Source organism: Nelumbo nucifera, chromosome 5 (genome assembly GCF_055504915.1).
Source record: "Nelumbo nucifera cultivar China Antique chromosome 5, China Antique-T2T, whole genome shotgun sequence".
NCBI lineage: Eukaryota > Viridiplantae > Streptophyta > Magnoliopsida > Proteales > Nelumbonaceae > Nelumbo > Nelumbo nucifera.
This window is the reverse complement of record NC_142653.1, coordinates 74,274,188-74,286,897: the sequence shown is the minus strand read 5'-3', so window position 1 is coordinate 74,286,897 and position 12,710 is coordinate 74,274,188. Positions and strand designations below refer to the sequence as shown.

The window sequence follows — 12,710 nt, the reverse complement described above, 5'->3', positions numbered from 1 at the left end:
GGTTCAAGCTACACAAGGATTTCAAAAATAAGAACCTGAGAATGAAGATCTCAAAACTACGATTTCATAGTGGAGAAAGGGCAATATGGGTTCAAAAATAAGAAAAATTAAACCCGAGAATGAAACCCCTTCTCTTCTTTGTTGATTGATCCGCATTTGCTATAAATCAGGCTTGAGAATGAAATCTAAGAAGAAAAATAAGGATTTCAAAATAAACAGTATTTCTGGAAGTTCAGGATACTCAAATGTTGCATTTGAAAGTTCAGGGTACCCATCTATCACTACCTCTAAAAATACAGGATACCTATCTGTAATTTACCCGTTTTTGGCATAGTACCATAGTAGCTGTTCAATTTCCACTACTGGTTAATTATTGAAAATATAAAATTCCAATACTCATTGCTGGATGGCAAATATATGGACAAATTTGAGGGCACTAAATACACGATGGTATTTCCCTGCAAGCAAAACTCTGCATACACTCTAAAAGCATGAGAATCCGGTCACACATTGGGAACATCTTCTCCTAAATTTAACAGACATGTATAGGAGATATTCCCAATGAACAGAAACTTTCTTTTAGTACCAGGTTTCACATCGCAGTAGGTAGAAAGAATGGAAGTTCCACCCTTCAGCAAGGGACTTTATTAGTCCCAATAAACAAAGTATGTAAAAACTCCATAAAAAAATCACCAAATGATAACTTGGGTAAATGACTGTGATCAAGAAAGATAGAATGAAGACGACACCTCTGCCATCAATGACTGGGAAAGTACTGGGTAAAATTAATAAACATTGCAAACCATGCAGTGTTACATGGATTCTTTTACAAACAGCTAATTTAACGAATGCTATTTTTCCTACAAATCACTACCAATTAGCAAGAAAGACGAGCTTTTAGAACTTTTCCCATAGAGATATAAAATCAAAATATATAGATTAATTTAATGCAAATCCTGTTTTTCCATCAAATTCTAACTCCCGTTTCCATGTCCATGCAAATTAGTTTCATGGTCAATACTCATTCCACATACAGAAAAATGATACAATGTTCCCTGATAAGTTACCTCATGTAACTGTAATTAATATGTTACAACTCCGTAAAGAAGCAATATGAAAAGGACAAACATGTATTCAAGAAAAGGGCAGGTAAAGAAAAAGGGAAAACAGAACTATCAAATACAAGATCAAAGATTAATATACTCTATCACCGTCAAGCCACACAAGGCTAGGAAGAATGTGTGTCAGAAATAAGTTAAACTTCTCGTCAACTATTGCATTCCCTACTACATCTAATTGAGTCAAGTACAGGCCCTTAAAAATGACAGCCGCTTCCCAATAGTTCATTTTGACACCATCTGTGACGTATGCATCAATATTCCAATCGTCACCTACTGTATGAGACAAAGGAGAAGAGAACAAATACCTTGAGGTGTCAATAGAGTGTGCACCGATCTCATTGTAGGATATATTTAGCACCTTTAAAGACTTGAGAAGTTTCAGAGGCTCCAGTGCAGTAAAACTACGAAGTTTATTGTTGCTTAGATTCAAGCAAGATAGAAGTTGCATTGCCTCCAAACCTGTTACAAAAAAACACCATTAACTAGTCCACATTTGTCTCCTTTCTGTTAACAAAATTCAAACTCTCAACAAGTACTAGGTCAAAAGGATACTATAAATTTAACATTCCAGTCATAGGGTCAACAGATGTCTTCATCTAACAAGACAAGTGATTGTGCATGAAGACTATGAAATCTCATCAAGGAATTGCCAACTAAACAAGAAACAATGTGTAGATGCATCTACTTCCCACTTTTTACTTGGTGAACCTAAACCTCAACCCATAAATCCAGTGTAAACAAAACAATTACACTAGATAGTCATTTTTTTATAAGCAACAGAACTAGTAATGTTATTTATTCATTCATTCATTCATTTATTTATTGACCAATTAACCATGAATTTTATTAATGAGAAAAGGAGAATACAAGTACAAACAGCAGTTTTATTAAGAGCAAAAGAAAATAACAATACAAAGTGAAGACAAAGTAACAAAAATACAATAACTTCCATCTGTGACCTGGTTACCAGATAGCCATATTTAATACAATAAGGACTAAAACCTTAAAATGTTAAGAGTTTTGGGTCACTATTGTAGGTTTCCATTTGTTTCTGATCAAAACAAAAAATTGCAGGTTTCCCATTGCCATGGAGGTTTAAGACATGCAATGCAAGCAAATGCCAAAGTGTTGTAATTTATTGAGTGTTTCATCAGATGACCAATAGATCCTTTTATATACCCAATAATCAAATAGAGAGGATTGGTGGAGAAAGTTGATTGCAAACAAACATGGTGTTTCTAGAGGTAACTGGACCTCAGGATCCCTTGCCTTGGGGTTCTCAGTGTGGAAAGGCATTATGAAGTCAAGCTCTTCCTGAAAGGGGTTTCCTACAAAGTGGGAATTGGGAAATGGGGACCAACTTCGGTTTTGGAAGGGCAGATGATGCAGGGCAAAGGTCTCTAAGGGAGCTGTTCCCTCAGTTGTACTTGCTGGCATGCTTGATCATCTCAAGCTGCTTAGAAGGTGTTTCGTTGGATGTTTTGTTAAACCTGATCCAGATGTGGAAGATGTGTGGACTTGGGTTTCTTTCTTTCAGGTGAGGAAAATCAATGTCGACTTCTTTAAGCAGTGAGGAGGAAGGTCTGGATATTCTTAATTGTTAACAAAATCGAATACAATGCCCAGAACTAGGTTGGGGAGATGGAATCCTCCAGTTGGGGCTGTAAGAAACTTGGGACCCTGAAGTTTGATGTGGATAAAGATTTACGGTATTCCTTTACATGCCCGAAGTTTCCAAATGTTTAGGGCTGTTGGGGATTAATGTGGAAGATTTCTGGTTCGTCGACTCAAAAACAAATTCCTGGAAGAACATTGTCACTGCACGCATTCTAGTTGAGGTGAAGAAAATTCCTCTGGTGCCAGCGTCCTTGTTGCTTCATTTTGGTGGAGAACTCTGTGTGGTTGAAAGGACATATCCACGTAGATGGCTCAAAATCTGGCTTTGCAGGACGAGAGTAGTAAGTTTCTTCCATCAGCTGGTTTGAACAATTGGAGGTTGAACAGGCTCTTAGTAGAGGAAGATGTTGAGGTGGAAGGTGAGGGTACTTTTGGAAATAAAAAAAGAATTTGTTGATAGTGGGACAGTTTGTTGGGACTGATCAAAAAATGAGATGGTGAGGAGGTGAAGAGTTGCGATATGGGGAAGAGTCATTCGAAGATTTTAAGCTCAAGATACATGGAAGCCCAGGGTGAGAGGATTTTGGAAATTGGAAAAGGTTGCTTTTTTGGAAAAAAAAATGAAGAGGCAGGTTGGGCCTGCAAATAAGGTAGTGGCTTAAGTGGGGACCACTTTTTAAAGTCCAAAGATGGCCTTAACTCCAGACCTCCAGACCTCTTTTTGTTCCAACAGGTTAAGGGTTTCTAATAGGAGAGATTTCAAACTTACGCGACCAAAAGTTTCCAAAGGGGTGGAGACTTTGAATAAATCTGACATGTTTAAGAGGAGAAAAGGAAAAGTTGTCAACTGGGTATGGGTGATTAATAAATAAAAGAGGTCTGGAGTTAAGAAGACTGCTGCAAAGTTTGGGGAATTTAAGGTCAAGAACAAGATTGGTTGAGTTGATGGTTCTGTTGAACGCTCTCCTAGTTCGTGTGGTCAAGATGAGTCTGGTTCTGATTTGTCCATCATTGTGTCTGATCAAAAGACATCTGAAGAGGTGCCAGTCCGGATGGGAGGCTACGATTTGGTTGTGCCCCCTGACCATGGCGCAGGGATGGTTGCTGAAGAGGTGGTGGTTGGGATGGAGGAGAGAGTAGTTAGTTCAGAAGAAAATGTGGGAAAAGGTGGAGATTCTGAAGAGGTGGTTTGAAAGAGACATAGAGGTTGGCTTGGAAGGGGTTTGCTTTCACTAAGATTGAGGAAGTAATGATTGGCAAGATAAGAGTTGACTTGGGTCATATAAGGAAAGTAGTGGAGGATAAGGTGGTTGTAATTGGTACTAATGTATCAGATACTAAGAAGTCTTGTGCTTCAAATAGTACTCATATAGAGCATGTGACCTAAGTTTTCTCAAAGTTGAAATATGGTTTAGTGGGGGAAGATCCTACAAATAGGTATAAAAGGATTTTCAAGAGAAGGGGAAGGAAGTCAAAGGTGCTGATACCTGAGGCGAATTGTAGGGTGGATTAAGTCTCATCTGAAGAGAAAATTCAGTCAGGGATCTACGTCTCAGAGGAGGAAAAGAGGAGGATGAGTTTACTTCTGAGGCACAGGATTCGTCTTCAGGAGGTAAGGTGGTGAGGCATGGAATTTTGCCTATTGAAGATTTTTCAGAGATGTAGAGGTGGATAAGGGGCTTAGGCTGTTTTTTTGGGGAGAGGAGTTTGCTAGAAGAGATTTTGAGTTTGAAAAAGTAGGTGAATATGGACAAAAGAAAGTCATAGTGGGTGAATATGGACAAATTTGGGACAAGGACGATCCAGGGAAGATGTGTTTGAGGGGAGGGGGGATTAAGGTGGTTGAATGGTGATGGAGATGGGAGAACAGTGGATTTTTTTTTTTTTTTGAAGAGTAAAGAATAAATTTCATTAAAAAAGAAAGTAATTACAAGCTGAATGGGTGTGAAGATGACTCGCCAGAAAAGCTAATTAAGATGAAAAAGATTCATTTTACAAGCTTGAATCTCAAGAACATCCCAAAAGTTTTTCACCAAATCTGAGCTGTTGGCTTGCTCAAATTCTGGAAGAACCAAAAACCCAGTTTATTACAAGCTTTCAAACGGAAGCAACTATCACTTCAACACCCTGCGATTTGTTCTCAAAAAGCCTTCTATTCCTTTCATTCCATACTGTCTAGCAAATTTCAAAGGATATACAATTCCAAATGATTCTAGGTTTCTTGCTCCCTCAAAAGCTTGGCCAAGAGGAAAAAAAAAACTACTGGTGAATAAGGCTGGAAGACCAGAACACCAAAAAGGAATGAGTAGAATTTCCAGATGAAATTTGCCACTTTGCAAGAGAAGAACAATGTGACAAACTGTCACCTCCTCCATCTACATAAGCAACAGTAATTAGCCATGCTAAATCCCCTGCTCTTCAAATGATCTGTAGTTAGGATGCTATCCAAAGCAACCAGCCAAGCAAATGCTCCACTCTTGGGGGAACCGGATTCTGATAGATCCCAGTCAAAGCTAGAGAGAGATAGAGTATTATGCTTAGGGCGAGAGTAGACCACAAGAGGTTTATTAACTTTCAACTGCCCCATCCATGTGATGGGGTGGTGTTTAAATACACAAACTTCTTAACTTCCTACCACTGAAATAGCCTTAAAGTAAGGGATTAGCCTTCTAACTACATGGTCGATCCCTATGCCTTCTCATGCTAACAACTTAACAGAAATAACAATTAACTCATTTGACTCAATCTTGCTTAAGACCAGCTAACAACAGGCTTAAGACTAGCTAACAATTAACAACTAACTGCTTGACTGATTCTTGTGGCTTGATCGAATCCTTCTCTACTGGGTCCTACTCTATTGGGCCGTTGCATGGGCCATGCATGGTGGGCTGTTTTGCATGGGCCATGCATGAGCATTTCCAGTCCACGTACCTTGGGTTACGCGTGGGTACCCTGTTCGATCTTCTCGGCCCATCATTGCCCCCATCCTGAAGATGGACCTTGTCCTCAAGGTCCAGATTGATATACTTCTCGCGCAACTCTTGGGAATTCTCCCATGTGGCATCTTCGCTAGGAAGGTTCTTCCATTGGACAAGACTTTCCTCCACGAAGGTGGATCCTTTCTTCACCTAGCGGGTATCCAGAATAGCTGTCGGTTCAGTGATGAGTTCTCCCTCCTCGTTTATGGGTGGTAAGTCGGTGCTAGTGGCAGTGGTGTCGCCCACCTGTTTTTTTAGGGAGACGTGGAAAACTGGATGGATGCGCGAGTCCTCGGGTAGTTGCAGTTTATAAGCCACCTTGCCTATGTGTTCCTCCACTAGGTACGGCCCATAATAGAGACTGGCCAGTTTGTGATAGGCCTGCCTATGAACCGTCTGCTGTCGGTATGGGTGGAGCTTGAGAAAGACCAGATCGCCCACTTGGAACTCGACGTGTCTTCTTTTGGCGTTAGCCATTTGGGTCATGTGGTTAATGGCCGCATGCAGGTTTACTTTGAGTTGCTGCAAAATGGCATCGCAAGAGAGCATGGCTTGATCTACTTCTTCTACTGGAGATGTTCCACCTTGGTAATTTGGAATACGAGGTGGTGGTCTTCCATACAATGCTTGAAAGGGCGTCATTCCGATAGAGGAATGATAGGTGGTGTTATACCAAAATTCTGCCCATGGAAGGAAGGAGCTCCACTTCCGAGGTTGCTGAAAAACAAAGCAACGAAGATACTGCTCTAGACAACGGTTGACCACTTCTGACTGTTCATCAATCTGGGGATGATAGGTGGAGCTCATTTGCAATTTGGTACCAGACATCTTAAAGAACTCCCTCCAAAAGTGGCTGATGAAGATAGGATCTCTGTCACTAACTATCGTCTTTGGCATACCATGCAACTTCACAATTCCTTCTACAAACCTTTCAGCTACTACCTTCGCCGTATAGGGGTGTGGCAAGGTCAAGAAATGAGCTGATTTAGTGAGATGGTCTACTACCACAAAAGTAGTGGTTTTGCCTTTGGAGGGTGGTAGTCCTTCTATAAAGTCCATGGTAATGTCGTCCCATACTTGGCAGGGAACGGGTAATGGCTGTAGCAGTCCTATCGGGGATAGTGTCTGCCTTATTTTTTTGGCAAATGGCGCAAGAAGCTACATATTGTTGAATATCTTTGTACATGGAGGACCAATAGAACTGTTGTGCCATACGCTTGTATGTTCGTAGTACCCCAGAATGTCCACCATAGGGGGAGTCATGGAACTCCTGTAAGAGTATAGGGACAAGGTGGGACTGAGGGGGGATCACGACCCGGTTTTTGTAACATACCAGCCCATTTTTCCATATGTAGGGAGCTCCAGGATTCTCCGTTGCCAGCTTGCTGATGCGGATCATGTAGGGGTGGGCGCTGGCTTCTTTCTTGATGGTGTCCCACAGAGATGTTTGAGGCATAAAGAGTATTAAGGCTGGGACTACCCAAGACTCTCGAAAGTGCATCTGCAGTAGAGTTTCCTCGTCTAGGCTTGTAGATGATTTTATAGTCGTACTCGAGCAGTTTGGATACCCATTTTTGTTGTTCTGGTGTCCCAATGCGTTGCTCTAATAGATACTTGAGGCTGCACTGATCGGTCTGGACATAAAACTTGCGGCCCAACAGGTAAGGTCGCCATGTCTGTATTGCCTGAACAATGGCAAGCATTTATTTGGCATATGTGGACCAACTTTGCTTGTTGATGCCTAGACCTCGGCTCATGAATGCAATGGGTCGTCCCTGTTGCATCAATACTGCTCCAATACCTGCGCCGGAAGCATCTGACTCAATGGTGAAGGGCTCCTCAAAATTAGGCATTGCCAATGTGGGAGTCGTGGTCATTGCCTTTTTTAAGGCTGTAAATGCTTCTTGGGCTTCGGTGGTCAATCTGAATTCACCCTTCTTGAGAAGATTGGTGAGGGGTCGAGCTATAATCCCATAGTTGCGGACGAACTTCCTGTAATACCCTGTAAGGCCTAAGAAGCCACGCAAGTCAGTAATATGGGCCGAGAAGATCGAACAGGGTACCCACGCGTAACCCAAGGTACGTGGACTGGAAATGCTCATGCATGGCCCATGCAAAGCCAGCCCACCATGCATGGCCCATGCAACGGCCTAGTAGAGCAGGACCCAGTAGAGAAGGATTCGATCAAGCCACAAGAATCAGTCAAGCAGTTAGTTGTTAATTGTTAGCTAGTCTTAAGCATGTTGTTCGCTGGTCTTAAGCAAGATTGAGTCAAATAAGTTAATTGTTATTTCTGTTAAGTTGTTAGCATGAGAAGGCATAGGGATCGGCCATGTAGTTAGAAGGCTATTTCAGTGGTAGGAAGTTAAGAAGTTTGTGTATTTAAACACCACCCCACAACATGGATGGGGCAGTTGAAAGTTAATAAACCTCTTGTGGTCTATTCTCGCCCTAAGCAGAATATTCTCTCTCTCGTCGTAGTTGAAACACAAACCTTGGACACGCCTCCTCTGCATTTCTGTCCAAGAAAGACGCTTCAATGGTGGAGTTGTCTTTGTTCTTGTCGTGAAAGAGTCGCCGGTGGTTCTGGGGGTTGAACGTAGAGCCTTCTCTTGACGACACAGTTGTTCGACCTTCTTGCGCGCCAGCCTGATGGCTTCTTTCAAGGATCTCGGTTTGAACATCCGAATTCCATCGGCTATGTCCGTTTTGAGACCGCCCATGAATGTGCCCACCAACGCCTTTTGTGTCCATCCATGCACCCTGTTGCCCAATCTTTCGAACTCCTTCTGATATTCCCGCAGAGACCCCGTTTGTTGTATTTTTGATAACAACTCATCGAAGTCTTCAAAGTCAGTTGGGCCGAAACGAGCCCAAAGCTCATCTACAAAAATCTTCCATGTTACCTCCTTCCCGTCTTCATGATATGCCCGACGTAACCATTGCCACCACTGGTTTGCCTCTCCTTCCAAATGGAATGAGGCGAGCGAGACTTTCTGTGGTTCCTCGGTTTGCTGGTATTCGAAGAATTGATCAACACGGGCAAACCATTCTGTTGGGTCATCACCGGAATATTTGGGAAACTCGAGCTTGGCTAGTTTTGAGGAAAACATGGGTCGGCCTCCTTCTGAGGTGTCACGAGAAGGTCCGGAGGAGGACTGTCCGCTGCGTCCATTAGCTTGGCTAAGTGATGGTTCCTACCGGATCAGCAATGTTTCGGACATCCTACTAATGGTTGCCTCGAGTTGGTGTAACTTGTCATTAACCCCTTACTCGAGCTTGCTAAAACTTGCTTGGAGTCCTCCAAGCCCAACTTCCAAACTCTCGATTCTTTCTTTGTTGGTTGCCATGGTGCCTAGCTCTGATACCAATGATAGGTCCCAGTCAAAGCTAGAGAGAGATAGAGTATTCTACTTAGGGCAAGAATAGACCACAAGAGGTTTATTAACTTTCAACTGCCCCATCCATGTGGTGGGGTGGTGTTTAAATACACAAACTTCTTAACTTCCTACCACTGAAATAGCCTTAAAGTAAGGGATTAGCCTTCTAACTACATGGCCGATCCCTATGCCTTCTCATGCTAACAACTTAACAGAAATAACAATTAACTTATTTGACTCAATCTTGCTTAAGACCAGCTAACAACATGCTTAAGACTAGCTAACAATTAACAACTAACTGCTTGACTGATTCTTGTGGCTTGACCGAATCCTTCTCTACTGGGTCCTACTCTACTGGGCCGTTGCATGGGCCATGCATGGTGGGCTGGCTTTGCATGGGCCATGCATGAGCATTTTCAGTCCACGTACCTTGGGTTACGCGTGGGTACCCGGTTCGATCTTCTCGGCCCATCAGATTCCCCCACACTACTACTACTTGGTCAATAGCCATATCACCTCTGATCAAAGCCAAGTAGAAGGACTTCACTGTAAACTTTCCATCCCCACACTCCTTCCACCACAAGCCATCACTGGAAGATGTTGAAATTCTGGAGTGTTCCAGTCTGTCCAGCTCCAGCAGCATGATACACCCTTCCACTTCTTGATCCAACAAAGGCCTTCTGAATTTAGGGCACCAAACCACCTGCTCACCTCTTATCTCATAACATTGAGCAATCTTAACTTGTTCAGCAAACATGTACAGCCTTGGGCATAGATCACACAGTTTCCAACCCTACTCCACTCATCCTCCCAAAATCTCACTCTAGCTCCATCTCCCACATTGAATCTAACCAAGCCCCTGAATTCCTGATTGAATTTCATAATACCTTTCCAAACACTCATCCCAAAAGAGATTGACACCTCTCTCAGTTCCCACCCAAACCTCACCACCCCATATTTCCCAACCACCACTCTCCATAAGGACTCCCTCTTCCTATCCAACCCAAACTTCCAAAGCCATTTACCCAGGAGAGCTTTATTAAAAGTTTTTATTCTTTGAAACCCTAGTCCCCTCCCCCCCCCCCCAATCTCCTTCGGCCTACAAAACTTTTCCCACTGTTGTGGGACTTAACAGAATGGGCCTGGCCCATTATATTTCTGTTATGTATTTGCTTCTTATTACTGGGTGTAATGGGCATGGGCTTATTATGTCTTGTGTTTTATATTTGCATTTTGGTGCCACCTAAGCAGGGGCATAGTTGTCAATCCCAATATTTATGTGGTGTTCTCATTTAAATAACACCAAAGGGCTGGAGAGACATAAGTTGCTGCCCTTTTTCTCCTCAAACTTCCTCTTCTCTTCTCTCTTCTTTTCTCTAATCTAGGGCTAAGAATCTTCATGGTATCAGAGCAATAAATCTGTCCTAGATCCTGGTCAGTTTTTTTCTCTTCTTTTCTTCCTTTCTGGTTGTTCCTTTCTTCTTCCTCTCGAAACCCTAGTTCTGTTCTCAGCTTTCTAGGGTTTCACTTCTCTCTCTAGGTCTCTTCCTTGGAGTTTCAGACCAAGGATGCCCTAAGTTGGTAGGCCATGAACTAGTGCAGCATGGACTGCAAGTAGTCAAGTATGACTACTAGAGAGACCTAGTGGTGCAGGTCTATGTGCTGGACAGTCAAACATAACAGCCCCAGAAGTTTTCTGGGTTATTGACAGTAGAATACTGTGGCTCAAGTAGGAGTTACTACACTTGGACTGTTGCATTTTTTTAGATTGAAGTTGGAAGAGAGTTCTGTGGCCTATTACTTCAAAAGCTGAAGAGTAACAGGTTGCAAGTACTAGAGTTGCAGACCAAGTGTTCGATCAGTGGTGCAGCCCAAGCTCTTCTTTATTTTTACTTGTTGGTGTTTGGGGGGTGGTTTCCCAACATATAAGCCAAAAGGTTCTGATTGTTTCTGCAATTCCTGGGTAGGTTTCAAGAGAGCTAGAGACCATCATGTCTTCAAATACTAGTGAGGCACCATCGAAGGAAAACAATTCAAGTGAGGGATTTCTTCAATATGGAGAATCCTAGTTATCCTAGTTTTCAAAGTATCATTGTGAAGTTGGATGACCACAACTTCAAGGAATGATCTACTTCAGCAAAACTTCATATCAGAAGTTCTGGATTATTGGGATATATCAATGGTTAGAGTAAGGAAGATGGAGGAAGATTCTCATGGAAAGTGGTGTAGGGAAAATGCTACTGTCTGTCTTGGTTGTCCTCCTCCATGCTACTGTTCGTCTGTCTTTAGGAGTTTTGGCCTCCCTCTTCTTTGGAATCAAGGTGATAAAAGTAGCATTTACTCCTGGTGAAACCTCCCCTTTGGAGAAGAATTCGTTAAAGACTTCCAAGATTTCTGATTTCACCATATCCCAACACTCAATCCTAATCAATGGTGTAGCAAAGGACTTCTTCCCGACTAGGAGAGGAATTAGGCAACGTGACCCCCTATCCCCATTCTTGTTTACCCTAGTGATGCAGTAGGGCTGGAATGAACAAACTATCAGAAGACAGAAAAGAGAGAGAAAGAGAGAGAGAGAGAGAGAGAGAGAGAGAAATACCAAGGAATCACTCCAAGGGGTCCTAGAATCACTCTAGGGTTTGTAGGAATCACTCCATACAGAAAAAAGAGCTCTAAAGAAATCTTCAATTCATTCATTAGCTTCAAAACGAAGAGAATACATCTCTTTATAGAGTGACTTGTGCGGCCCGGAATACTGTTCACCATAATAACTAAAATGCCACTCCTTGTCTTGTGCATCAAGAAACACAATAGCTTTATATCTACTAATACAAATAAACTGAAAATTGAAAGACAAGTCCTACTAAACTAGAGGAACAAGATGTTATAGCCTAGGCTCACACAGGACTAGTTAAAATGACCTAAATACCCCTGACCAGCTCAGTCCAAGTCCCAAGAGTCTTCCCCATGCCAAATCAGAACCTGTTTGCTGGCCTTCTTGCGATAATAGGTCTTATAATGGCTGGACCGATCCACATCACCTAGTGGCAGAAGTGCTAAGCAGAACGGTGGCAAAAGCTGATGGTCTAGGCCTTATCAGGGGTTGGAGAGTAGGTAGAAATCAGGTGATTGTTACCCATCTCCATTTTACAAATGACACCATCTTTTTCTGTGAAGGAAACAATGAGGAAGTGGTGGAAATTTTGAAGGTGTTGCTGAATAGTTTTGTCGGAGCGAGGGGCTGAAGTTAAATTGGACCAAAAGTGGAATTGTAGGGATCAATTCAGAGGAAAGAGAACTAATAAGATTAGCTGAGATCTCGGAGTGTGAGATCAGAAGCTGGCCATTCAGTTACCTAGGTCTACCCTAAGGAGGAAACCTAGGTCAATTGAGTTTTGGAAACTAGTCTTAGAAAGGTTTGATAGTTAGCCCTACGGAAGAGGAATTATATTTCGTTGGGTGGAAGAATAACCTTGATTAGAGCCACACTGGCAAACCTCCCCACCTATTTCCTTTTCAACCTTTAGAATCCCTTCAAGGGTAGCAAAGTGTTTAGAGAAGTACATGAGAGATTTCTTTTCAGATCCAGGAGAGGAAAGGAAGGACCATTTGAT

General features: G+C 42.4%; 1 protein-coding gene across 1 annotated transcript in view; it reads right to left on the bottom strand.

Moving 5' to 3' along the window:
- Positions 1–959: 959 nt before the first annotated feature.
- Positions 960–12,710, bottom strand: part of RGTA1 (RAB geranylgeranyl transferase alpha subunit 1) — a 49,649-nt gene continuing 37,898 nt past the window's right edge. The window contains exon 8 of the mRNA XM_010254097.3: positions 960–1,580. Coding sequence (XP_010252399.1) covers positions 1,195–1,580 — 386 coding nt within the window. The 3' untranslated portion in view covers positions 960–1,194. The remainder of the gene's footprint in view (positions 1,581–12,710) is intronic.